General features: G+C 35.6%; 1 protein-coding gene across 5 annotated transcripts in view; it reads left to right on the top strand.

The window, feature by feature from the left end:
• Nucleotides 1-25,326, top strand: part of IRAK4 (interleukin 1 receptor associated kinase 4) — a 32,935-nt gene extending 7,609 nt beyond the window's left edge. For 4 of the 5 annotated variants that reach the window (XM_037847924.1, XM_037847922.1, XM_037847926.1 and 1 more), the window contains exons 2-12: nucleotides 896-1,065; nucleotides 10,744-10,889; nucleotides 11,381-11,563; nucleotides 12,085-12,245; nucleotides 13,145-13,209; nucleotides 15,984-16,098; nucleotides 16,541-16,650; nucleotides 20,886-21,069; nucleotides 21,921-21,983; nucleotides 24,042-24,200; nucleotides 24,326-25,326. In XM_037847924.1, coding sequence (XP_037703852.1) covers nucleotides 905-1,065; nucleotides 10,744-10,889; nucleotides 11,381-11,563; nucleotides 12,085-12,245; nucleotides 13,145-13,209; nucleotides 15,984-16,098; nucleotides 16,541-16,650; nucleotides 20,886-21,069; nucleotides 21,921-21,983; nucleotides 24,042-24,200; nucleotides 24,326-24,361 — 1,383 coding nt within the window. In that variant the 5' untranslated portion in view covers nucleotides 896-904 and the 3' untranslated portion in view covers nucleotides 24,362-25,326. Of the gene's footprint in view, nucleotides 1-895; nucleotides 1,066-10,743; nucleotides 10,890-11,380; nucleotides 11,564-12,084; nucleotides 12,246-13,144; nucleotides 13,210-15,983; nucleotides 16,099-16,540; nucleotides 16,651-20,885; nucleotides 21,070-21,920; nucleotides 21,984-24,041; nucleotides 24,201-24,325 lie in introns of those variants that run through there. The other variant, XM_037847927.1, reaches the window with a different exon arrangement.
• The last annotated feature ends 716 nt before the right edge of the window (nucleotides 25,327-26,042 follow it).

Below are 26,042 nucleotides of genomic sequence, written 5' to 3'. Positions count from 1 at the left end.
CGTGTTGACTAATTAGAAGGAAAGGTCATCATCTGCTGAGAATGAGGGACATGGAGATGAAATAAAAACCACATGGAGAGTAGTAACGGTTTGAGGTACTCTCTGAAGACAATGAAAAGACAAGTAAAAGGATTGATATCAATGTTGAAGGCCTAAAGGGATGGGGATTCCCATAAATTTCTACTTACACCAGTCTTCTCTACACTATATTCATTGAGCAGCTCTTGCAATTTTTCCCTGCTGCAGCTCTCCAGGATGAAGTGTCAGAAGAAAAAGGGACTAAGGAAGCAAGGTTCTAGCTAGAGAGTAACTGAAGTGGAAGGGAATGAATTGTGGTCACAAAGATATGATGGACTAAAAAAATGAGGAGAGATCAAGAAAGAGCATGCAATGTGAAAAATAAGTGAATGGACTATATGTTTTAACACTATACAAATGATTTTACTACATATTTGTTTTATGTCTACCAAAGTGTTGCATAAAATTGTGAACAGTAAATAAATACTGACTGAGATAAATATTTGATCTTTAGAAATAAATCTCTTTTATTAAAAGATTTGATTCCTGAATATGGTCACAGGAATTTTTCTGAAAAAACTAAGCTTTTTGCTACTTTGTGTAAATTTCACTTGGAAAATAGTGTAAAAAAAAGTGTTCATTTTTTTAATTGATGTGTGTAGGTGGGAGAAGAATGTAAACCCAGAGGACAATTATACAAATAACTTAGAATTTTAATTTCTTCTTAGAATACCAACTAGTTGGCTTTGGAGTATTTCTTTATTATGGTGTTAAGTTGCCAACATTTCATATGATATAGCAAAGTGTAATATATAAACTTACAGGTATCTTTCCTAAAACTACTGTAAAATTTTAATAAGAATTTTTCATATTTTAGGAATAGAAGATGAACAAATCCATAACCCCATCAACATATGTGCGCTGCCTCAATGTTGGACTAATTAGGAAGCTGTCAGATTTTATTGATCCTCAAGAGGGATGGAAGAAGTTAGCTGTGGCTATTAAAAAACCATCTGGTGAAGATAGATACAATCAGTTTCACATAAGGTAACATGAAATTCCTTTAAAAAAATTCTTATATCACAATCTAGAACAATTAATAGGTATAAATAAATTCTGCCCAGTGCTGCAGTTTAGGGAGTGGGCCTCCTCAGTGGAGATGAGGTTAATAAGTAATTGCTTTTTTGTTTGTTTACTGCAATTTTTGCTTCATTCGCTGGTATTTTGGCTGGGCTGATATTATGGTCTTGCAAATTAAGTTCTCCAGCAAGCTAAGTGCAATTCACTTTGCCTCGCACAACTCATTTCCAGATTAAGGTAATATAAGGATTTTGGAAAAATCTCTAGTGAAACTCTGTAACTTAAGCTTCTGAGGGCATGACTCTAATGCACTTTATTATTATTTTTTTTTAATCTTCATTTTATTGAGATATATTCACATACCACGCAGTCATACAAAACAAATCGTACTTTCGATTGTTTACAGTACCATTACATAGTTGTACATTCATCACCTAAATCAATCCCTGACACCTTACTTAGCACACACACAAAAATAACAAGAATAATAGTTAGAGTGAAAAAGAGCAATTGAAGTAAAAAAGAACACTGGGTACCTTTGTCTGTTTGTTTCCTTCCTCTATTTTTCTACTCATCCATCCATAAACTAGACAAAGTGGAGTGTGGTCCTTATGGCTTTCCCAATCCCATTGTCACCCCTCATAAGCTACATTTTTATACAACTGTCTTCAAGATTCATGGGTTCTGGGTTGTAGTTTGATAGTTTCAGGTATCCACCACCAGCTACCCCAATTCTTTAGAACCTAAAAAGGGTTGTCTAAAGTGTGCGTAAGAGTGCCCACCAGAGTGACCTCTCGGCTCCTTTTGGAATCTCTCTGCCACTGAAGCTTATTTCATTTCCTTTCACATCCCCCTTTTGGTCAAGAAGATGTTCTCTGTCCCACGATGCCAGGTCTACATTCCTCCCCGGGAGTCATATTCTACGTTGCCAGGGAGATTCACTCCCCTGGGTGTCTGATCCCACGTAGGGGGGAGGGCAGTGATTTCAACTTTCAAGTTGGCTTAGGTAGAGAGAGAGGGCCACATCTGAGCAACAAAGAGGCATTCGGGAGGAGGCTCTTAGGCACAACCATAGGGAGGCCTAGCATCTCCTTTGCAGCAACCGTCTTCCCAAGGGTAAAACCTATGGTAGAGGGCTCAACCCATCAAAACACCAGTCCCCTATGTCTGTGGTCATGTTAGCAACCATGGAGGTGGGGTAGGCCAATACCCCTGCATTCTCCACAGGCTCCTCAAGGGGGCACTACATATTTTTTTCCTTGTTTTCCTTTTTTTTTTTTTTTTAACTTTCCCTTCTTTTTTAAATCAACTGTATGAAAAAAAAGTTAAAAAGAAAACAAACATACAGTAAAAGAACATTTCAAAGAGACCACAACAAGGGAGTAAGAAAAAGACAACTAACCTAAGATAACTGCTTAACTTCCAACATGTTCCTACTTTACCCCAAGAGAGTTACATAATATAGCAACCTTTCTGTGAACTTGTTCCTACTATATCCATCAGAAATTAACAGACCATAGTCATTCCTGGGCATCCCCAGAACGTTAACTAGCTTATCTGTTCTTCTTGGATTATTGTTCCCCCTTCCTTAATTGCTCTCTATTGCTAGTTCCCCTACATTCTACATTATAAACCATTTGTTTTACATTTTTCAAAGTTCACATTAGTGGTAGCATATAATATTTCTCTTTTTGTGCCTGGCTTATTTCGCTCAGCATTATGTCTTCAAGGTTCATCCATGTTGTCATATGTTTCACGAGATCGTTCCTTCTTACTGCCACGTAGTATTCCATCGTGTGTATATACCACATTTTATTTATCCACTCATCTGTTGAAGGACATTTGGGTTGTTTCCATCTCTTGGCAATTGTGAATAATGCTGCTATGAACATTGGCGTGCAGATATCTGTTCGTGTCACTGCTTTCCGATCTTCCGGGTATATACCGAGAAGTGCAATCGCTGGATCGAATGGTAGCTCTATATCTAGTTTTCTAAGGAACTGCCAGACTGACTTCCAGAGTGGCTGAACCATTATACAGTTCCACCGACAATGAATAAGAGTTCCAATTTCTCCACATCCCCTCCAGCATTTGTAGTTTCCTGTTTGTTTAATGGCAGCCATTCTAACCGGTGTTAGATGGTATCTCATTGTGGTCTTAATTTGCATCTCTCTAATAGCTAGTGAAGCTGAACATTTTTTCATGTATTTCTTGGCCATTTGTATTTCCTCCTCAGAGAACTGTCTTTTCATATCTTTTGCCCATTTTATAATTGGGCTGTCTGTACTGTTGCCATTGAGTTGTAGGATTTCTTTATATATGCAAGATATCAGTCTTTTGTCAGATACATGGTTTCCAAAAATTTTTTCCCATTAAGTTGGCTGCCTCTTTACCTTTTTGAGAAATTTCTTTGAGGTGCAGAAACTTCTAAGCTTGAGGAGTTCCCATTTATCTATTTCCTCTTTTGTTGCTTGTGCTTTGGGTGTAAAGTCTAGGAAGTGGCCGCCTAATACAAGGTCTTGAAGATGTTTTCCTACATTATCTTCTAGGAGTTTTATGGTACTTTCTTTTATATTGAGATCTTTGGTCCATTTTGAGTTAATTTTTGTGTAGGGGGTGAGGTAGGGGTCCTCTTTCATTCTTTTGGATATGGATATCCAACTCTCCCAGCCCCATTTGTTGAAAAGACCATTATGACTCAGTTCAGTGACTTCGGGGGCCTTATCAAAGATCAGTCGGCCATAGATCTGAGGGTCTATCTCTGAATTCTCAATTCGATTCCATTGATCTATATGTCTTTCTTTGTGCCAGTACCATGCTGTTTTGGCAACTGTGGCTTTATAATAAGCTTCAAAGTCAGGGAGTGTAAGTCCTCCCACTTCGTTTTTCTTTTTTAGAGTGTCTTTAGCAATTCGAGGCATCTTCCCTTTCCAAATAAATTTGATAACTAGCTTTTCCAAGTCTGCAAAGTAGGTTGTTGGAATTTTGATTGGGATTGCATTGAATCTGTAGATGAGTTTGGGTAGAATTGACATCTTAATGACATTTAGTCTTCCTATCCATGAACATGGAATATTTTTCCATCTTTTAAGGTCCCCTTCTATTTCTTTTAGTAGAGTTATGTAGTTTTCTTTGTATAGGTCTTTTACATCTTTGGTTAAGTTTATTCCTAGGTACTTGATTTTTTAGTTGCTATTGAAAATGGTATCTTTTTCTTGAGTGTCTCTTCAGTTTGTTCATTTCTAGCATATAGAAACATTACTGATTTATGTGCATTAATCTTGTATCCCGCTACTTTGCTAAATTTGTTTATTAGCTCTAGTAGCTGTATCGTCGATTTCTCAGGGTTTTCCAGATATAAGATCATATCATCTGCAAACAATGACAGTTTTACTTCTTCTTTTCCAATTTGGATGCCTTTTATTTCTTTGTCTTGCCGGATTGCCCTGGCTAGCACTTCCAGCACAATGTTGAATAACAGTGGTGACAGCGGGCATCCTTGTCTTGTTCCTGATCTTAGAGGGAAGGCTTTCAGTCTCTCACCATTGGGTACTATGCTGGCTGTGCATATATGCTCTTTATCATGTTGAGGAAGTTTCCTTCAATTCCTACCTTTTGAAGTGTTTTTATCAAAAAGGGATGTTGGATTTTGTCAAATGCTTTTTCAGCATCTATGGAGATGATCATTTGATTTTTCCCTTTTGACTTGTTAATGTGTTGTAATACATTGATTGATTTTCTTATGTTGAACCATCCTTGCATGCCTGGAATGAACCCCACTTGGTCATGGTGTATGATTTTTTTAATGTGTCTTTGGATTCGATTTGCAAGTATTTTGTTGAGGATTTTTGCATCTATATTCATTAGGGAGATTGGCCGGTAGTTTTCCTTTTTTGTAGCATCTTTGCCTGGTTTTGGTATTAGATTGATGTTAGCTTCATAAAATGAGTTAGGTAGTGTTCCATTTTCTTCAATGTTTTGAAAGAGTTTGAGTAAGATTGGTGTCAGTTCTTTCTGGAAAGTTTGGTAGAATTCCCCTGTGAAGCCATCTGGCCCTGGGCATTTATTTGTGGGAAGATTTTTGATGACTGATTGGATCTCTTTGCTTGTGATGGGTTGGTTGAGGTCTTCTGTTTCTTCTCTGGTCAGTCTAGGTTGTTCATATGTTTCCAGGAAATTGTCCATTTCCTCTACATTATCCAGTTTGTTGCCATACAGTTGTTCATAATATCCTCTTATAATTTTTTTAATTTCTTCAGGATCTGCAGTTATGTCACCTTTTTCATTCATTATTTTGTTTATATGGGTCTTCTCTCTTTTTGATTTTGTCAGTCTAGCTAGGGGCTTGTCAATCTTGTTGATCTTCTCAAAGAACCAACTTTTGGTGATATTTATCCTCTCGATTGTTTTTTTGTTCTCTATGTCATTTATTTCTGCTTTAATCCTTGTTATTTCTTTTCTTGTACTTGGTTTAGGATTGGTTTGCTGTTCATTTTCTAGCTTCTTCAGTTGATCCATTAGTTCTTTGATTTTGGCTCTTTCTTCCTTTTTAATATATGCGTTTAGTGCTATAAATTTCCCCCTTAGCACTGCTTTTGCTGCATCCCATAGGTTTTGGTATGTTGTGTTCTCATTTTCATTCGTCTCTATATATTTAGCAATTTCTCTTGCTATTTCTTCTTTAACCCACTGATTGTTTAGGAGTGTGTTGTTTAACCTCCAGGTATTTGTGAATTTTCTAAGTCTCTGATGGTTATTGACTTCTAATTGTATTCCATTGTGGTCAGAGAATGTGCTTTGAATAATTTCAATCTTTTTAAATTTGTTGAGGCTTGTTTTATGTCCCAGCATATGATCTATTGTGGAGAAAGTTCCGTGAGCACTAGAAAAGTATGTGTATCCTGGTGATTTGGGATGTAATGTCCTGTAGATGTCTGTTAAATCTAATTCATTTATCAGATTGTTTAGGTTTTCAATTTCTTTATTGGTCTTCTGTCTGGTTGATCTATCTATAGGAGAGAGTGATGTGTTGAAGTCTCCCACAATTATTGTGGAAACATCAATTGCTTCCTTTAGTTTTGCCAGTGTTTCTCTCATGTATTTTGTGGCACCTTGATTGGGTGCATAGACATTTACGATTGTTATTTCTTCTTGCTGAATTGCCCCTTTTATTAGTATGTAGTGGCCCTCTTTGTGTCTCAAAACATCCCTACATTTGAAGTCTATTTTATCTGAGATTAATATTGCTACACCTGCTTTCTTTTGTCTGTGGCTTGCATGAAATATTTTTTTCCATCCTTTCCCTTTCAGTTTCTTTGTGTCCCTGTGTCTAAGATGAGTCTCTTGTATGCAACATATTGATGGTTCATTTTTTTTGATCCATTCTGCGAATCTATATCTTTTAATTGGGGAGTTTAATCCATTTACATTCAACGTTATAACCGTGAAGGCATTTCTTGAATCAGCCATCTTATCCTTTGGTTTATGTTTGTCATATTTTTCCCCTCTGTCTATTAATATCCTTTATTGTACCCATACCGAATCTCTTTAGTACTGAACCTTTCTCCAAGTCTCTCTGTCCTTGCTTTGTTTCTCTGTCTGTAGGGCTCCCTTTAGTATCTCCAGTAGGGCAGGTCTCTTGTTAGCAAATTCTCTCAGCATTTGTTTGTCTGTGAAAAATTTAAGCTCTCCCTCAAATTTGAAGGAGAGCTTTGCTGGATAAAGTATTCTTGGCTGGAAGTTTTTCTCACTCAGAATTTTAAATATATCGTGCCACTGCCTTCTCACCTCCATGGTGGCTGCTGAGTAGTCACTACTTAGTCTTATGCTGTTTCCTTTGTATGTGGTGAGTTGCTTTTCTCTTGCTGCTTTCAGAACTTGCTCCTTCTCTTCTGTGTTTGACAGTTTGATCAGTATATGTCTCGGAGTGGGTTTATTTGGATTTATTCTATTTGGAGTTCGCTGAGCATTTATGATTTGTGTATTTATGTTGTTTAGAAGATTTGGGAAGTTTTCCCCAACAATTTCTTTGAATACTCTTCCTAGACCTTTACCCTTTTCTTCCCCTTCTGGGACACCAATGACTCTTATATTCGGACATTTCATATTATCTATCATATCCCTGAGGTCCATTTCGAGTTTTTCAATTTTTTTCCCCATTCTTTCTTTTATGCTTTCATTTTCCATTCTGTCATCTTCCAGGTCACTGATTTGTTGTTCAACTTCCTCTAGTCTTGTACTATGAGTGTCCAGAATGTTTTTAATTTGGTCAACAGTTTCTTTAATTTCCATAGGATCATCCATTTTTTTATTTAGTCTTGCAATGTCTTCTTTATGCTCTTCTAGGGTCTTCTTGATTTCCCTTGTATCCCGAACTATGGTCTCATTGTTCATCTTTAGTTCTTTGAGTAGCTGCTCTAGGTGCTGTGTCTCTTCTGGTCTTTTGATTTGGGTGCTTGGGCTTGGGTTATCCATATTGTCTGGTTTTTTCATATGCTTTATAATTTTCTGTTGTTTTTGGCCTCGTGGCATTTGCTGAACTTGATAGGGTTCTTTTAGGATCTGTAGACCAGTTGAAGTCCTTATCTGTAATTTATCAGATCTACAGCTTCGTGGAGTACACTTTCTCTAACTAACCAGCAGGTGGCGTCCACGAGCCACCTGTTCTCCACAAGCCAGTTCTCCCCTGCTTAGCCTTTTTGGTGAGTGGGGGAGTGAGTCTTGTGGGGTCCAGTTGGTGTACGAAGCTTGCATGTGTAGTTGGTGTTGCCTGCCCTGTATATGGGGCATGTTTCTGGGCAGTCAGGGAGGGGGGTGGCCCTAACAATCAAATCTCCCTGGTGATCCTAGAGTTTTAAAGCTGCTGCAATAGTCTAATCCTTCAATTCAGTCCTGCCACAGTTTGTCTCTGCCACTGACCCACAAGTCCTTGGTATTGGCATATGGCTCCTGAGACTTGCAAGTGGGCCCCTCTTCCAGGCTGTGCACCCCGGGTCCTCTGTTGAGGGATGACTGTGCTATGTCACAGGTGAGTGCCGTCCCCCCAGGGCAGTTCTGGGCTGCTGGGCTGTGTAGGGAGGCTCCCAGTCTGCTGAAATGATGGCTGAATGGGGCTTTGTTAGTTCACACTGCTCCACCTTCCCAATTCTGGGACAATCAGCTGAGGTTGCAGGGAAGGCTAATGTCCACGCCCAGTTTTGTGGAGTGTGCCTGTTATTTGAAGCACTTCTGTCACACTGGGTTGTCTGGGGCAGGTCTGGGCTATGGGGCTGGCGATGGGCAGGAGTGTTTCCTGTCCACCAGGATGATGTCTGTGAGCGGACACCCCCCTTTTCTTGGGAAGTTGTGGTGTTTAGTGAATTTTCTCAGCCACTGGATTATTGCCTTTTGTCTCAGAGCTCTCTTAGTTCTGCTCTTGACTTGACCTGCCCAAATTGCAAGTCTTTGAAGCTTTCTGTATTGGGCTTCTTAGAGTAATTGTTTTAGAAAAAGAAAAAAGGATTAAAAAAAAAAAAAAAAGGGCCCTCCTCAGAGATCTAATGGGTTATTGAAATGCTAAGAGACAAAGCAACCAGGGCCATTAAGGAAAGGTCCACAGGACAGAGAGATCAGCTTTTCTTCGGGATTTGCATATGCGCCTCAGGGCCTGAGCTCTGCCCTTCCCCTTTCTATGTTCACCAGAACTCCGAAAATCCTCCGCTTTTATTTTGGAGTTTTTCGTGTTGTTTTTTTTCTATGCCTGTCTCCTCTCTGCTGGGCTGGCTGCTCTCAGATTCTCTGGTGTCTGGTCTCAGTCTATCTATGGTTGGAGTTTGGATCAGTAGAATGAGTTTCCGATAAGGGCTGCCACTGCAGTTCTCCCTTCTCCTTCCCGGAGCTGACAGCCCCTCCTCCCATGGGACTGAGCCTGGCAGGGAGGGGCGCGGGTCCCCAGGCCGCAAAAACTTAGAGATTTCGCTGATCTCAGCAGTTCCATGTTTTCATGAGTGTTGTATGAAGTATGCCCAAAGTCAGATTGCTCTGTGGTGTCCAGTCCACGCAGTTCCTGGCTTTCTACCTAGTTTCCTGGAGGAGTAACTAAAACATACAGCTCACCAGTCCGCCATCTTGCCCCACCTCCTGTAATGCACTTTAACAGTGTATTTTGGAAATCCTTCAAATTGACATTTTAAAGTTGTTGCTTGTAAGTGTACACATCTATGATCAGAATTCTTAGTGCTTTGCCAGGAGTTTTCAACACTTGGTTCAGATAATTTCCAGTCTTCCTCTCTGCTCATCTCTGATTGATTTAATGTAAAATATATATGCAGATTTTATTTTTTGTCAGTCATTGCTGCTGAAATCTGTGTCAAAATCTGTCCTTAGTAGCATGAGGAAAAAAAATTAACCTTCAATTTTCAGCATTAACCTGCTAAAGAACCTTTTAAAGTTTTGGTTCCTTTATTAATCCTTCCAAGAAATGTTTCCTTATTTGAAGGGTAAACGTCTTAAATTTCTTGAAAGAAGCTTACTTTAAACCTTGAGAGCCAATTTTTAAAGATAGTATGTTGAGATTATTATTAAAAACTTATGGAGGATAATTGAGACAGTGGTGAGAGGGAGGAAAAGTGTTTTACAGAAGAATGCCAGCCATTAATTGTTGACAGAGTGGTAGAGTTAGAAAATACTGGTTTATAATCACCAATGAATAAGGAACGCTTATGAGTGCTAAAACTGCCTTTGGAAGGACATATTATCACCTATGTAGTGTTCTTACCAAAAATTTTAACCAGAATTTAATCTTGAGAAAACAGACAAATCTAGATTGTGAGACATTCTATAAAATATCTGCCCTAGACTCTGAAATACGCATCGCTAGCTTCCACACAGGGCAAGAGTGCAAATGTAGCCAATTGTCATCAGTTGGTCAATTTAGTTGGTGAATCTAAGTGAATGGTAAATGGTTATTCACTGTAGTCTTCTTTCAATTTTTCTGTAGTTTTTGAAAATTTTCAAAATAAAATATTTGGAAGGAAAACAGAAAAAGCTATGTTAGTTAAGTTTTTAAATGTTACTTTTCAAAACCAGTTTTTAAAGAAATGGGTGAAAAAACTTGATTTGCCTTTTTCCTTCAATTTAATTGAAATATAGTTAAGCTCAAAGGAGTAATTTCCTATGGATATTCTATTTCTTTAATTTATTAGGCTTATTTATTAAAAATTGTATATCTAGAAGAATTAGTAAGTCATGAAGGAAAGTACTATAGCTTAGTAATTGTGAGTACACCCTTATGTCAAGTGAGATCTGAATTTGAGTCTCGGCTTGAATACAGCTTATTGGCTGGCTGACCGTGGGCTTGGTCACTTTACTTCTCCATGCCTGCTTTCTCATTATTAATATAGAGATGATAATCATAGCATCTTTGAGAATTAAATGAGTTCATGTTTGTGCATGCCTTAGCCCACTAATTAAATACTTAATAAGAATCATCTATGACGTCTTTTTTTCTTCTGTCATCTTTCTTGTCTCAACTTTTTGCAGGTTCTGTTACCATTTTCATTTACTATTATAGGAGGTGGGTTGTGAGGTACAGGGACTGGGGGAGTAATTCCTATTTTCATATTAATTCTATTGCTATATTAATTTTGTTTATTTGTTATTTTTAAGGAGATTTGAAGCATTACTTCAAACTGGAAAAAGCCCCACTTGTGAATTACTGTTTGACTGGGGTACCACAAATTGCACAGTTGGAGATCTTGTGGATATTTTGGTCCAAAATGAGTTTCTTGCCCCTGCAAGTCTTTTGCTACCAGGTAAACTAAGTTTGACCAGGGTGTCAATAGAGTGGAAAGACAAGTGGCAGAATAGGAACATTTCTTCTTATTCTTGCTTTTTTCTCATAATAGAGGAACTTTACCAGAGAGTCTTTTTCATTCGTTCAGCTCTCCTCAACTCTTTAACAAGCACCCCAGACACAGGACTGCAGACTTTGCTGCTGAGGTGGTGGAGGCTTCATGACGGAGTAAGATCTCACCATTAAAGCCGGGTAGTTTTGTACCAGTAGGAAGTTTTGAAGAATATCTACTTCAGAAACCTAGTTTAGGCTATATGAAATTAATTATTCTTATTTGCTCTTGCTTTTTTTCCATCCTAAGTGTTTACCCTGATGAGACCCTGTGATCCTGATTTCCTTAGATTATATTTTGCTCTATTGGAATATTTACTTGCTTTCCTCATGGACTTACTTTTTTCACAAACACTTTTCTTTATGGAAGGATAACTTGTATCTTATTTCATTTGGCAGATGCTATTCCCAAAACTGTTAATACACTACCTTCAAAGGAAGCTATAACAGTTCAGCAGAAACAAATGCCTCTCTATGGCAAGGACAAGACATCTGTAGTACCTTTGCAGAATCTTGAGCAGAACTGTATGTCACCTGACTCCTCCAGTCTAGAAAATAAAAATTTAGAAGTGAGCGATACACGTAAGTAACATTTTAGTGCTTTCTACTACTGGGCTTGTTGTTATCACTGCTTTAAAGTAAATATTTCTCTGTTTTGTTTGTACAATAGTCAAAGACACAGTGGTAATAACCCTTTGGTTTGTTTTTTTTTTCTCCTCCTGATTTACTAAATACTCTTCACTGTATTCATCAGTATGTTATCTGTGAGTAGAGGCAATAGGACATGCAAGCCACCATAGATGCTATGAAAAAATAAGTAAATATTTAATAACTTCAAAGGGTCATTTATTTTTTTAAAGAAAATATATAAATAGTTTTGGGTGGATGATGACATTTTTTCTTTCTACTGAACTCAACAAAGAACTAAACACAATCCTTAAGATAGAGTTGACCATTTATATTTAAAAAATGGTTTTATCATCTCCCACCATGCCTAATAAAAAACTGTAAAGAAGTTGCCTATATTTGAAATCTTTAAATTGAGAAAATCTTGATTATTACTAAAAACAGTTTCATTTTTCCTTATTTTATTGACATTATAGGTTTTCACAGCTTCTCATTTTACGAACTGAAGAATGTCACAAATAACTTTGACGAACGACCCCTTTCTGCTGGTGGTAATAAAATGGGAGAGGGAGGATTTGGAATTGTATATAAAGGCTACGTGAACAACAAAACTGTGGCAGTGAAGAAGCTTGCAGCCGTAAGTTATGCTTTCAGGGATAAAAAGAAAGGGAGAGCTGCTTCCTGCTGTGTTAAATGTTAAGTTTTCAATGAATCTTTAGGAAACATTATGTCATTGTGTATTTGTTTTCTTTAAGAGAACGTTATTCTAAGCTGATGGTTCTTACCATTTAAAAATCTGATCTAAAGCTATGGATCCCATCTCTAGGAAAATGTAGTTACACCTCCATACATGCTAATATACATATAATTTTGGAGGATCCACAAAATAAAGTTTAGAAGCCCAGCTGTAGATTGTACTTCATGCATAATCAAGATTAAAATGGTGAAATATTAAGAAAATTTTCTAAAAAGAATAACTTACTTTGCATTACTTTTCTCATTTAAAAATAAAGTTTAAAAAATATTAAAAAAAGAAAATTTTTCATTTGTGTCTGTTGGCCCTGTTTCTCTTAAGTTGTTTACCATTTACTTACTGATTTGTTGTCTTCTAAATCTGTTATATTCTAAAAATATTAATATAATAGATATTAAAATGATAAAAAATAGTCAAGCCTTTGTCATATGTGATGCAAATACTTTTGCAGAGTCTTTTTCCCTTCAAATTTGCTTATGTTTTCTTCTACAGAGAATTTTTTTTCTAAATGCTTAGGAGTAAAGTCTCAAATATTAGTTCATTTTTATCCCTACAACAACTCAGAGAGGTTTATTTGGTTCTTTCCTTTTTTCAACCAGTTGTGATACCTTGAGCAAATCAGTAATCTTCCTACATCTCAATTGTTCTATAAAATGGGGACAATAATGCCTTACTGTTTTAAAGAAAAGGACATCAGCCAAGCAATCTCTTGAGTTCCTTTCTAGCTTAGGAGCCATGGGGTTATAGTATTATATTTTGTTGTATATTATTTTATTTTTCAGATGGTTGACATTAGTACTGAAGAACTGAAACAACAGTTTGATCAAGAAATAAGAGTAATGGCAAAGTAAGTGTTAATCTGGCAGTATGGAAAGAACAAGGCAAGGAGTAAGGGACCTAGTTTCTTACCAAGAATATGCGATAAGATAGTTGTGTTTTCAAATATATAAAATGAAAATAAACAGTTTAGAATGAAGTAGCTGAAAGTACTTCTTGACTCTGCAATTCTGTGGCTACATGGGCTCATATATCTATAGATTAAGCAGCAGTCATTATTTTAAATCACAGCACAGTTAGGTAACATTCAAACTGTCTTATACTTTTCAATAATCATGTTTTCTGCTCCCAGAATTCATAAGAGATAAACTTTGGAGATACATTAAAAAACAGCAACAATAGCTTAATTTTAGAATAATAGGGCCTTCAATTTAAGTTAACACCATAAAGGAACCAGGGAAGTCTTTTATGCAAGTTACTTAGAAGGCATTGACCCAGTGTGAGGAAAGTTGTTGAGCATCATCAAATCAGAAAATTTATTCAAATAATGATAGTGATTGATATTTGAATGTGTACAATATGCCAGACACAGTACTATGTATTTTATGTGCCTTGTCTCATTTAGTCCTCACAATTGTTACGAGTCTTTCCCCTCTTCACTTTTTAAATTAGATTTAGAAACAGTAAGTAATGTGCCCAAAGTTACATAGCCTGTAAATGTTCGAGCTGGGATTCAGCCCCAGATGTGTCTATTCCAGAGTCTGCGCTTTCTATCTGAATCCTAATGCATCTAAGTCTGTAAAACTAATTTACAATCATTAGACCCATTTCCTGTAAATTACCCATTTTAGTTGCTAAACTTCAAGAAAGAAATAGACAGGTATTGATTCAGTCACCGTGAAATAATACACACTACAAAAAGACCAAAACTCCTTTTTTTTTCAGGATTTGTTTTCCCCACCCCTGCTTCCCACTCTCCAATCCTAGAAGTAACATGTTCAAAGAAGATAATATGGATAATACAGAAAAATGTTTTTAAAATAATAAATACTGTCTAAATTATTTCCCCCAGATATAACCATTGCTAGTATTTTTATGTACTTGCTTCATGATGCGTGTATAGCATTTCCCCCATATCATTAAAAATAATTTGAAAACCTTTAATATTATTATATAACTTTCTAGCATATATTGGTATCAGATTTTATTTAATCATTACTCTATTAGGTTTGTTTTCTCAGGTTTGCAACTCTGTTTCATCAGGATAGAGCCCTAGAAGTAGAATTACTGGGTCAGTCATGAACATTTTAAAAACTTTTGAAGTACAGTAGGACCTTGTTTTATGACCAATATGTTCCAAGACCCTTCGCATAAGTTGAGAATTGCACATAATAGTAAACCCCATTATTTAATAAGTATTTCTAATATGAAAATAACTATCACACTTTTTTATAAATTAGGGAAATAAGCTCTCTAGTAACAATAAGTAAACAATTAATCAAAGAAATAATTTTTTAAAATTTTCATTCTCTCTGTGCCTTTATTTTTGTCAACTGCTAATCATGTATACCTGAATTTGTGTGTGTTGAGTTCGTGTAAAATGAGGTACTACTGTATATGTCTAAATGGCTTTATGGATAAGTTATGGTAATTTATATTCCTACCAACAGTGTATGACAGTGACACATTTCACTACTATCTTACCCCCATTGAATTTTATTTCTGTTTTTAATAAAATTGCCAATCTCTGGACCTTACTAGCAGAATGACCTTGGCCAAATTTCCTAACTCTATTCTAAATACAACAAAGCAAGTAAATCATTTACTACATTGCCTTGTATATAGTATATACTCAGCAAATGTTAACTACTAATTTTAAAAATGTACCAATTTGGTAAATAAGTGAAATACTTAGTGTTTTAATTTATACTTCTTAAAATACTTTTGCAAGTAGAAGTCCAATTTGATATAATGAAAAGCCAAAATTGTAGATTATTTTGAATGAACAAAATGAATAAGCACTTGAATAAGCACTTATGTACCAGGTTTATTTCTAAGCTCTCGTGTATATTTGCTCATTTAATTCTCACAGCATCCATGTATCATAATAGGTATTATTATCCCCTTTTAGAAAGAAGCTGAGGCTAAGTGATGTAGTTGACTTGCCATGGGTCACACATCCAGGAGGCAGAGCTGTACTTTAAACTGAGGACTTTGTACTCTGAGTCCAGTTTTCTTTCTACTGTACATCGGATGCCTGCACTTTTGTTATACCACAGATCTCTTTAGTTTATTATTCTAAAGTATATAAAGAAACTCTAAGTTGGTTATACATGATCAGATATGATTAGTGAGCAGAAATTTGTGTAAATTATATGTGATTAAATATCAGATGTCTGTAAATCAGTGCTTTAGACATATTGGAGGATTTTTTTTTTAATGTTTTCATAAAAGTCTTAACAGACTTCTTGAAATCTTGTTTATAATATCATTGAGAATGTGCTAAACAAAGGTAAACATCACCCTAGTCCTTAACCAAACTATCACAAGTTCCAATGATCTGAATTTTTGAGCTTTTCTGTAAAATAGAAAGAGATTTTGTTTCTATTGTTGAATCGGTATTGACTGAAAAGAGAACTTTACAGCAAATTTTAAACAGTTTTATAATAAACACATGTAAACATTATAAAATATATTATAAATTGTATGTCACATATTATTTTCTTGCTCTTTTTTTCTATTAAAGCTCTAAAGTGAATAATTTCTAATCTGTAGCTGAGCATATAAGTATGTATTATAATAACTTTGAGGTATAAGTTTAATTATGAAAATTATTTGTCACAGGTGTCATCATGAAAACTTAGTAGAACTGCTTGGTTTTTCTAGTGATGGTGATGACCTCTGCTTAGTGTATGTTTACATGCCCAACGGATCATTGCTTGACAGACTGTCTTGCTTGGTAAGATGTTTCTCCATCAAATTGTTCGGCTTTCCATTTCTGTGTTGGGATACTAAGATTCAGTTTGTGATGGGATCATTTAAACCATGTTAAACTTAATAATTTCTCTTCTCTATAAAAAATATACAGTTATTATATAAAAACAGGGGTTTTCCATTCTCTTAGGTGATGATCTAAAAATATAAAATTATCAGTAAGGCTAGACTTTGAAGATGCTCTTACCTATTTTTATTTGCAAATAAGAAATGCTAATCCCCTATTTGACCTTATCTAGAGATTATTTTTTAACAACCTAAAAAATTGTGGTCCTGAGTTCTTAATTAGTGATATAGTATCATTTTTAATTGTTGCCTAGACAAATATTCTGTTATATATTTTCCATAGATTTTTTTTTTTAATCCTCTTTTTTTTTTTTTTTTTGGTTGGTTTGTTTCTTCACAAGGATGGTACTCCACCACTTTCATGGCACATGAGATGCAAGATTGCTCAGGGTGCAGCTAATGGCATCAGTTTTTTACATGAAAACAATCATATTCATAGAGATATTAAAAGGTAAATGCTTCTGTTAAAAAGCTTTTGGAATTCTAGCTTTAAAAATAATTTGTCCTTATTATTTCTATTCATTGTTCACATACATGTCTTAACCTAGAGTAGCTGGACTTTTTTTGCCATCACTTCATGAAAGCTTTTCTCTCTAAGGATATCCAGAATCTCCTTTATTACAAACCCTGTGACCTATCTTCAGTACTCATCCTGTTTGACCTTTTTTTTTTTTTTGTAATAGCACATTGTTCAGTTCTTGACCACTTTTCCTATCAAAATTATTTTTCTTTTAGTTTCTGAATCACCACTCTTTTCTGAATCATCTTTATCCTCCATGGGTACTTTTCAGTTATCTTCCTTCTTATTTATTTATTTATATTTATTGAGTGCCTACTATATGCTAGGCACTATGGATGCTATAGATAGCAAAAGTAGCATTTATGGAATTTGACATCAATTAAATAGTTACAAAATAATGTAGAATAATAAAACAATAATAATAAATGTCATAAAGAAAAAGTGACCAGTGCTTAAAAGATCATAATGGGGGTAACTGTTAGTCCTTGGGGGTCAAGGAGGTTTCCCTGAGAAAGTGATACTTCAGCTGAGATGTAGAGAATGAACTAGAAGTAAGTACAATTTGAGAAGTACAATTAGAAGATGCGGAGAAGAGCATTCCAGGCAGAGGAAACTGCATTTGTAAAACTAGTGTTGAGAGGAACATGGGTGCATGGTGAATTACAGAAGTGAAATAAGTTCAGTATGACTGAAATGCAGCAATTGATGGGATGATTAATTATTAATTGATGGGAGATAAAATTAAGGAGATAGGCAGAGAACTAGACCGTTCAGGGCCTTACAGATCAAGGTAAGGATTTTAGTCTTACAATAAGTGTAATGGGATGCTGTTGAAAATTCTGAATGTAAGAATGTGGCATCATATTTAAGTTTGGGGAAGATTACTTTGACTCAAGTGTAGAAAACAGTTTGTAAGAAGGGGTAGTTGGAGGCTATCACAAGGAGTCTCCGTGATGGTGGTGCATATGATGAGAAATGAGCAGATTCAAGAGATTAGGATGGCAGGACTTGCTGATATCTTTCCTGTGGAGGAGCCAGGGAGAGGGAAGTGTCAGGAATGATGCCTGGGTTTCTGGCTTCTAGACTTGCATTCTGAAATGATGATAGCATGATTCACTTATATAGAAAGCACTGTAAGAGGACCAGGTTGAGGTGGAGTTGGGAAGGGAAAAAACATGAGTTCTCTTTTGTACATTTGAATTTGAAGTGCTTTTAAGCTACAGAACTAGAGATGTTAAACAGGCAGTGTGATACAGGTTTGGAGCTTGAGGAAGTCTGAGCTGAGGATATGTTTGTGTATTACTTGCATACAGGTGAAAATGAAGAATTATCATATGATGCATCACTTAAGGAGAGATATAAACTAAGAAAAGGTCCTAAGATTAACTTCTGAGGAACCCTAGAATTTAATGACCAAGTAGAAGAGAATAGCCTCTTAGCCTAAAAAGGAATCTAAGAAAGTACATATAGAAAGGCAAGATGAAAACCAGGAAAGTGTCTTTTTCCCTGAAAACAAGGAAAAAGAGTGTCTGTTAAAAGGAAGTAGCCAGAAGTCAAGTACTTTTTAGAGGTCAAGATGACAGCTGAAAAATAACTGTATGATTAGCGCCATAAAAGTCCTTAGTGACTTTATAGAGACCTATTTCCATGTAGTGATTGGGTCAGAAGTTATCTTATATTGAAGAAAGACAGTGGGAGCTGGGGAACTGAGATATGAGTATAGACAAGTCTTTTAAGATGTTTACTTTGAAGGGTGATAGCTGGAAATAGATGTCTCATTTAGGAAACTTTTTTTTGAGTTGGCAGAAACTAAAACATGCTTATATGCCTCTGAGAAGGATCCAATAGATAAAAGGGAGAGTGTACAATAGAAAAGAGAAATGGAGTAATTTACAGGATAACTTTCCTGAAAATGTAGGAGGGAGCCCATGTCTAGAGGGACTGGCTTTAGATAAGAAGAGAGACACCATCTCCCATCCCTTAAATATTAGTATTCCCTCATACTCTTACCTCCTTCTATCTTCTATTCATTCTACATGTTCTTGTTGAGTGATATTATACTGACTTCAACTGCCTTCTCTATGTTAATGACTCCCAAATCTGTATCACCAGCTTCTAATCTTGTACTTTCACTATCTCCATATAAACACCTCTACCTGGATGTCCCTTAGGAGCCTGTCAGTCAACTTGTTAAAAATCAGACTTATTATTTCTTCCAGCCCAAACCCTCCCTCCTGCATTTCCCTTCTGATTCACTGAAGTCACTATTCATCCAGTTTCCCAAGCTAAAGGTTTATCATTCCTCTTATCCTACTATATACAAGGTCCTATTGAGTGTGCCTCAAAAGGCACTTTCTGTTTATCCCCCATGCTCTGCCTTTGTTTAGACCCTTGTTGTCTCTCATTTGTTTTCTTACGAAACTTCCTAACTGGTCCATCCTATAAGCAGTCTGTTCCAGTTCTTGTCAAGTTACCATACCACTGCCAGGGTTATGGACCTAAAAGTCAAGTCTTATGACATCAAGCACCTACAATGAAAACTTTAGTTGGCGTATGTTACTTCCAAAATCAAGTTCAAGTTCCCTCCATGTTCCATGCACACCAGTTTCTTGATGTTGATCATAGACTATTTGCTTTCATGTTTGCATCACTTTGTATATGTAGTTCCCCTTGCCTAAAAGGCCTTTGTTTCCCTCATTTACCCATCAACTCCTAAGTACCCTTAAAGACTAAACACACTTGTTAACTTCTCTTTGGAATTTTCCCCATTTTTTCCAGGCACATGGTTGTTCTCTCAGCACTTTATACCTAATATCTCCATTATTTAATACTTATTAATAAATTATTAAAATTATTTATTCATGTGCCTTTGTCACAGACAAGAGTCTAAGATTCCTCCCATGCCCGGTTCCAAGCTTAAATACTAAAACTAATAGGGATTCCTCAATGAAGTTAAGTTGCATGTAAGTATAAATGAATACATATAGTGAATGAATAAATAAATTTTTTTTAGCTATATTCTGTTCTTTTCAAAATAATCTGGATAATACTGAAAAAAGGAATAGCCTAAAGACATAAATAACTGAAATACTTTGGTTGGAAATTTATTTTTAAATGAATTAAGAAATGTTAGGAAAGGAATTTAAAATGCTGCTTTAGAAAACTGAGAGAGTTACCCTATAATAAATTATTCGTGGAGTAATGAAAGTATTTCTCACTAACATCAGATTTCATTTTTATTCTCCTAAATTTTTTTGTTGAGATACTAAAAGGAAAAGAAGACAGTCATTTCTCTTCAGCTGTAATCTGAATTCTAGATTTATTTACACAAATTATAGGCTTTTATGATATATACTATAAAGTAGTATATTCCATAAGTAAATAAATCTATATACAGACACACACATATATTCATTTATATACACATACATCTATCTAAGAAACTGTTCCGGTTTGCTAAAGCTGCCATTATGCAAAATACCAGAAATGGATTGGCTTTTATAAAGGGGGTTTATTAGCTTCCAAAATTACAGTTCTAAGGCATAGAAGTGTCCAGACTAAGGCATCAACAAGAGGATACCTTCACTGAAGAACAGCTGATGGCATCTGAAACACCTCTGTCAGCTGGGAAGGCACATGGTTGGCATTTGCTGGTCCTTTGCTCCTGGATTGTGTTTCAAAATGACTTTCTACATGTCTCTGGGCTTCTGTCTTCACTCCTCTCTTTCAGCCCCTGTGCGTCCTTGCTTCCTCCCGGGGTGTTTCTCTAAGAATCTGGGGGTCCTCTCTTAGCTTCTCCCAGGCAAACTCTGGACTTCATCTCTTAGCTTAGCATCTCTGAATGTTCTTCTGTCCACAACTCCAAGCATCTCCAAGCATCAGCATCTGTGTCAGCTCTTGAGTTCTTTTAAGTACGCCAGTGAACTAATCAAGATCCACCCTGAATGGGCAGAGTCCACACCTCCATGAAAATAATTTAATCAAAGGTCTCACCCACAGTTGGGTGAGTCACATCTCCATGGAAACACTCAATCAAAAGGTTCCACCCAACAAGATTGGGTTAAAAGATCATGCTCTTCTGGGGTCCATAACAGTTTCAAACCAGCACAGAAACTATTTCACTTCTTAGAAAGAAATTTTTTTTCTACTACTTTTTTTTTTTTCAGTGCAAATATCTTACTAGATGAAGCCTTTGTAGCCAAAATATCTGACTTTGGCCTTGCACGGGCTTCTGAGAAGTTTGCTCAGACAGTCATGACTAGCAGAATTGTGGGAACAACAGCTTACATGGCACCTGAAGCTCTACGAGGGGAAATAACACCCAAATCTGACATCTACAGTTTTGGTGTGGTAAGTTTCATATAGATAATTAGTAATGATATTTATTTTGGCTATCATTGTAAAATTGAAGTAGAATATTTTTAAATACATTTGTCTTGCTTAGCTCTCATCTGTAAAGATGTAGATTGTTCATTTTAACCATTAGTTAGATCAGGAAGTTAGAAAAACTCTTCCTAATGTGGAAAACTTTTGTCTGATTTCTGAAATTACTGCAAGAAATGGTATCCTTACCTCATGAATTAGCATAAAGCTTAAATTAAATCAGTGGATAAAGTAAATCATGTCATACAATATCTCTTTAGTTTCACTTTTTAAAAATGAAATTTTTAAAAGAGAATAAGCTTTGGCATTTTCTGATCTTCCAGTCTGTTCCTCATAACTTTTAAGATGAAGTGAGAAGTTCGTGGTGGTGGTTGGAGAAATCAGTGCTTTTTCTTCATTTTATTTTCCCATATGCTTTTCAAGTAGGACTGTTAGATTTAGGCATTAGGTTATAGGATACCCCTAATATTTAGAAAATAATATTCTCCTAAGAGCCAGAGAAAATTATTCTTGTGAAGAATCCCCTGCAAGGCGGAAAAAGAATTGAGAGTTCCCAGAATACATGCTGAGTGGAGCTGAACCTTCAGTAAGTTGCCAAAAGAAAAGAAGTGCTTATGGAGATCAGGGGGATCCAAGGTCTGTGAAGGAAGAGTGGTGAGAAATGCCCTCAGCTCATGTTCTTTCCACTTTAATACCCTAAAGACATAATGCTTTGTATGGAAATGATTCATCAGATTTCATTATCAAGGTTTATATTCCTTCTAGTTTCTGTATCTTGTCTTGATGCTATATTAATGGATTTTTTTTTGTCTTCATAGGTTTTACTAGAAATAATAACTGGGCTTCCAGCTGTGGACGAACACCGTGAACCTCAGTTATTAGTAATTCAGATTTTTTTTTCCCATCTTTTCCTTTTTGAATTTATATGGGTAAATTTGACATCTAGAAATGTTATTTTTCTAATGGCTTTCTTTCCATTGGCAATTACATGATGTCATCTGGAAAGAGCATAAATACTTCTGATCACCGCTCTGCCATGAAATATTTGTGAAACTTAGAAAAGTCACTTATTCGTTCTGTGTTCTGGTTTCTTTGTTGGGAAAATGAGAATAGAACTATATGATTTCTGGGTCCTACCCAGTTTATTTTGTTCCATTTGGGGTGGTTTCTAGTAGCATTTTCTGCTCAGAGAGGAGAAACAACATCACTGCCATTCACTTTTGTATCAGAATAGAATTGCTCTCTACATATTTCTATTATGGAGTATTTTATTTATAAAGTATCATTAACAATATCACCTAATTTGTTATATTAGACGTTCATTGAAAATTAAAGTGATTAGCTGTATACTAAAATGGGAAAATTATGCCATGCCATTTTTTTCCTGTATAGTAAATTTAAGAATTTAGAGGATCTTTTTGTAAAATTAAAGAATTACAGAAATAACTACTGTCATGTATAAGTTTTTCTTAAAATTAAATAACTACACTGACTTTATTCTAATTTCTGTATTTTCATGGGACAAACCAGTGTAACAATTCAGGTAATATCAGATTATATCCCTAGAACATGGATTAGAAAGTCAAAAGGTATATCTATCCACTCAGGGGTTTTGGTTCATACTCTTTTGAGAAAAGTTGTAAATACATCTGTATGTTATAATATTATGTACAGATATCTATTATAAAACTATACATTACAAAGCTTTCCATAATATACAGGAAATGTAATAATGCAATAGAATAATCACACTGAAGTATATTTATAGAACATAATTTTAAAGTTAATATAAAAAGTTATTGTTTTCATAATATTTAGATTTTTATAGTGGCACATAAAAAGTAAAAATTTGTCTTCATCCAAGAAATAAAATTCTCTGTCTCATTGTTTGTTGAAAGTCAGGAGAGAAGCCTAGAGTAGCAATAGTTTTTGAGCCATTAGTATACAGGCATACTGTAGATTTAAGAGTGGGTTGGATTATGCAGAAGTGGTGTGTAGATTAAATGTACAGAAGGGCATAGGGAAAAAGGTAGAGGAGAACTAAAAGATACAACCCAATATTTCAGTAACGTGCAACTTGTACTTTTTTAAGGCCTTCCTGTCTAGAGGCCAGAATTTTCCATCCTTTTGCCTGAGATATTTTTTCCCCCTTCAGAATGCATAAAAGGCTCAAAACTTTGGCTTGAGTAAGGATGGAATACAGAAAATTACAAAATCCATCTCAGTCATAAGTTTTACAGTTCAGCTTGTATTGGTGAAAATTATATAACTAGGGAAGATTATTATACTCTTCCCCTTATTCTTAAGGTTGAATGTGGTATGCCTATAAAGTAATAAGATTTTATTAAAAGTACAGGTAAAGAGAGTGGTCATTTTAAAGAGCCTTTATATCACTAAATTCTGCCATTGCGCAAACACTTTCAAAATCATCTTTTTGGTTTTACAGTCTCCTTCAATTAAGCAATATTTTCCATCCCAGTCTTTTACCTCTCTTTCCATTATTTTTTCATCTTGGCCTTCCTGCCCTTTCCCCTCTCTTTTTTTCCTTTGCTTCAACAATCTGAGCACTGCCAGAAAGAAGTTTGCTAGATGCAGGGAGTGTGAGACTGAGTCTGGAAGCTGGAAACACCTTATTAGAAGCACAGCAAGCAGCAGACAACTGTGTCTTTCTAATGAGAACATGGGAGCAATTGGTTCAGCAATATAAATAAAAATGAGAAGACAAATAGCTGAAGGTATCTAGGAGGCATAAACAAATAAGCAAGTATTTAGGGTTTCTATTGTATGTCTTCAATTCTTAATAAGGTTATAAAAGTGGCTAGTAAAATGAAAATACATATTACTATAAAGTAGATTAATTAAAATAATTTAAATTTATATTCTAATTTCTTTCACTTTTATTTGAAGCTCTTAACAAAGTTTTGACACTCATTTTAAAGTTAGATATCAAAGAAGAAATTGAAGATGAAGAAAAGACAATTGAAGATTATATTGATGTGAAGATGAATGATGCTGATTCCACTTCAGTTGAAATTATGTACTCTGTTGCTAGTCAATGTCTACATGAAAAGAAAAATAAGAGACCAGACATTAAGAAGGTATTAATTTTTTACACTTATATAAAAAAGTGAAGGAGGGGTGTGGTTAGTGACTTTTTCCTAAATGTGCATTTCAAACCAACTATTTAATGTGGTTCTGTTTTCTTTTTCTTTCTTTTCATAAGGTTCAACAGCTGCTGCTAGAGATGACAGATTCATGATTTCTTAAAACTTTATTGGAATAGACTTTCAACTTTTTAAATACAGCTATCAAAACCATTTGCTATAAAACTAAAATTTTTTGTAAACACAATTCCTTACCTTTAACAATGCATCATGGTGCAGTTCAGTGGTTTTTCGAAGCTCATATTGAACCCCAGACATATAGAATAGATATAAGTAGAGCCATGTAGTGCTTGGCCTCACCCTCTTAGTGTCACCCTCACTTCCTACAGTTATCCCTAATACTTCTCCTGGGAACTTTAGTGCTTCATTAAACACAATTTGAAAACAGGATTAACAAAAAGAGCACTGGGCTGGTTAGGGCCAAAATCTTTGGTCTGAAGCCAGACTCCACTACTTATTCGCTGTGAAGCTTTGGACAATCTCTTAGCTGCTTGAACCTTTTTTTTTTTTTTTTTCCTTATAATAGGACTAATATCTGCTTACGCTCTCTGACAGGTAGTCATGAGACTCAAGTGATGCAGAATAGCTAAAGCACTTTGTAAAATGTAAAGTGTTATAAAATTTAAAGTTTAGAAAGCCAGTTATAAAATCTATTATGGCCATATTTTTATGGGATCATGTTCACAGTTTCTATTTTAAGCAGTCACTCACCACAAACCAAATTTCCCCTTATGATACTCCCAGAATGATTTGCCTGTGATTAGATTGTTATGTGGCAAAGGTGAAGGAATTTTGCAGATTCAATTAAGTCCCCAAAACAGCTGTCTTTGAGTTAATCAAAAGGGGTATTATCCTAGCTGGGCCTGACCTACTCAGGTACACCTTCAGAAGAAGTCAGATTCTCCTGCTGGGCTTGAAGTAGTAAGCTGCCATGTTGTGAGAGGGCCATATTGGCCAGGGCCTTAGAGAACAACTACTCCCAGCCATCGGCAAGTAATAAAAAAAAAAAAACAATGGGGGCTTCATTTGCACAGCCACAAGGAACTGCATTCTACCAACAGCCTGAATTAACTGAGAAGAATACTCCAAGCTTCGGATACCACAGACCCAACTGACACCTTGATTTCAGCCTTATGAGACCCCAAATAGTGCATCTAGCTGAGCTGTGCCTGAGATTCTGACATACAGAACTGTGATATAATAAATGGGTTGTTTTAAACCAATAAGTTTGTGGTAATTTATTATGCAGTAATAGAAAACAAATGCAATACTCCCATGATGATACACAGTGTTGACATCTCATCACATTCACAGGTTCTCCTAACACTCAAAGGATGGAGATTATACACAGTGCATACACCAGGGGGTTGTAGTGAACTGATTTTCACCAAATTTTTCTTTTCTTCAGTCCTTACTCTTGTAATTTGTTTTTTTTTTGATTTACCACAGAGAGTTAAAGACCTCCAGATAGTACTGGGGAGTTGAGTTTGTTAAATGCTTTTAACTTTTTTTCTAAGTTTTAAACTCTCAGTTGTTTTATATCATTTGAAAATTCATTTTGCTGCTTTGGGCAAGAGGAAGTAATTTACTTAAGTGTAAGAACTGGTTGAAGAAAAATTAATATGTATAAAAGGAATACCTAGTGTCTGAATTATTCATTCATTCAATAACCTTTATGTAATTAGTTCTTTTATTAGCACACCCAGAACAAGAGTATGTAAAATATGCTATAGCAGAAGATGACCATAATCTTTACTGTATTGTTTAAACCTTCCT

The sequence above is a fragment of the Choloepus didactylus genome, chromosome 8 (assembly GCF_015220235.1).
Source record: "Choloepus didactylus isolate mChoDid1 chromosome 8, mChoDid1.pri, whole genome shotgun sequence".
Lineage (NCBI taxonomy): Eukaryota > Metazoa > Chordata > Mammalia > Pilosa > Megalonychidae > Choloepus > Choloepus didactylus.
Note: the sequence above shows the minus strand (reverse complement) of the source record. Positions and strands in the feature narration are given on the sequence as shown.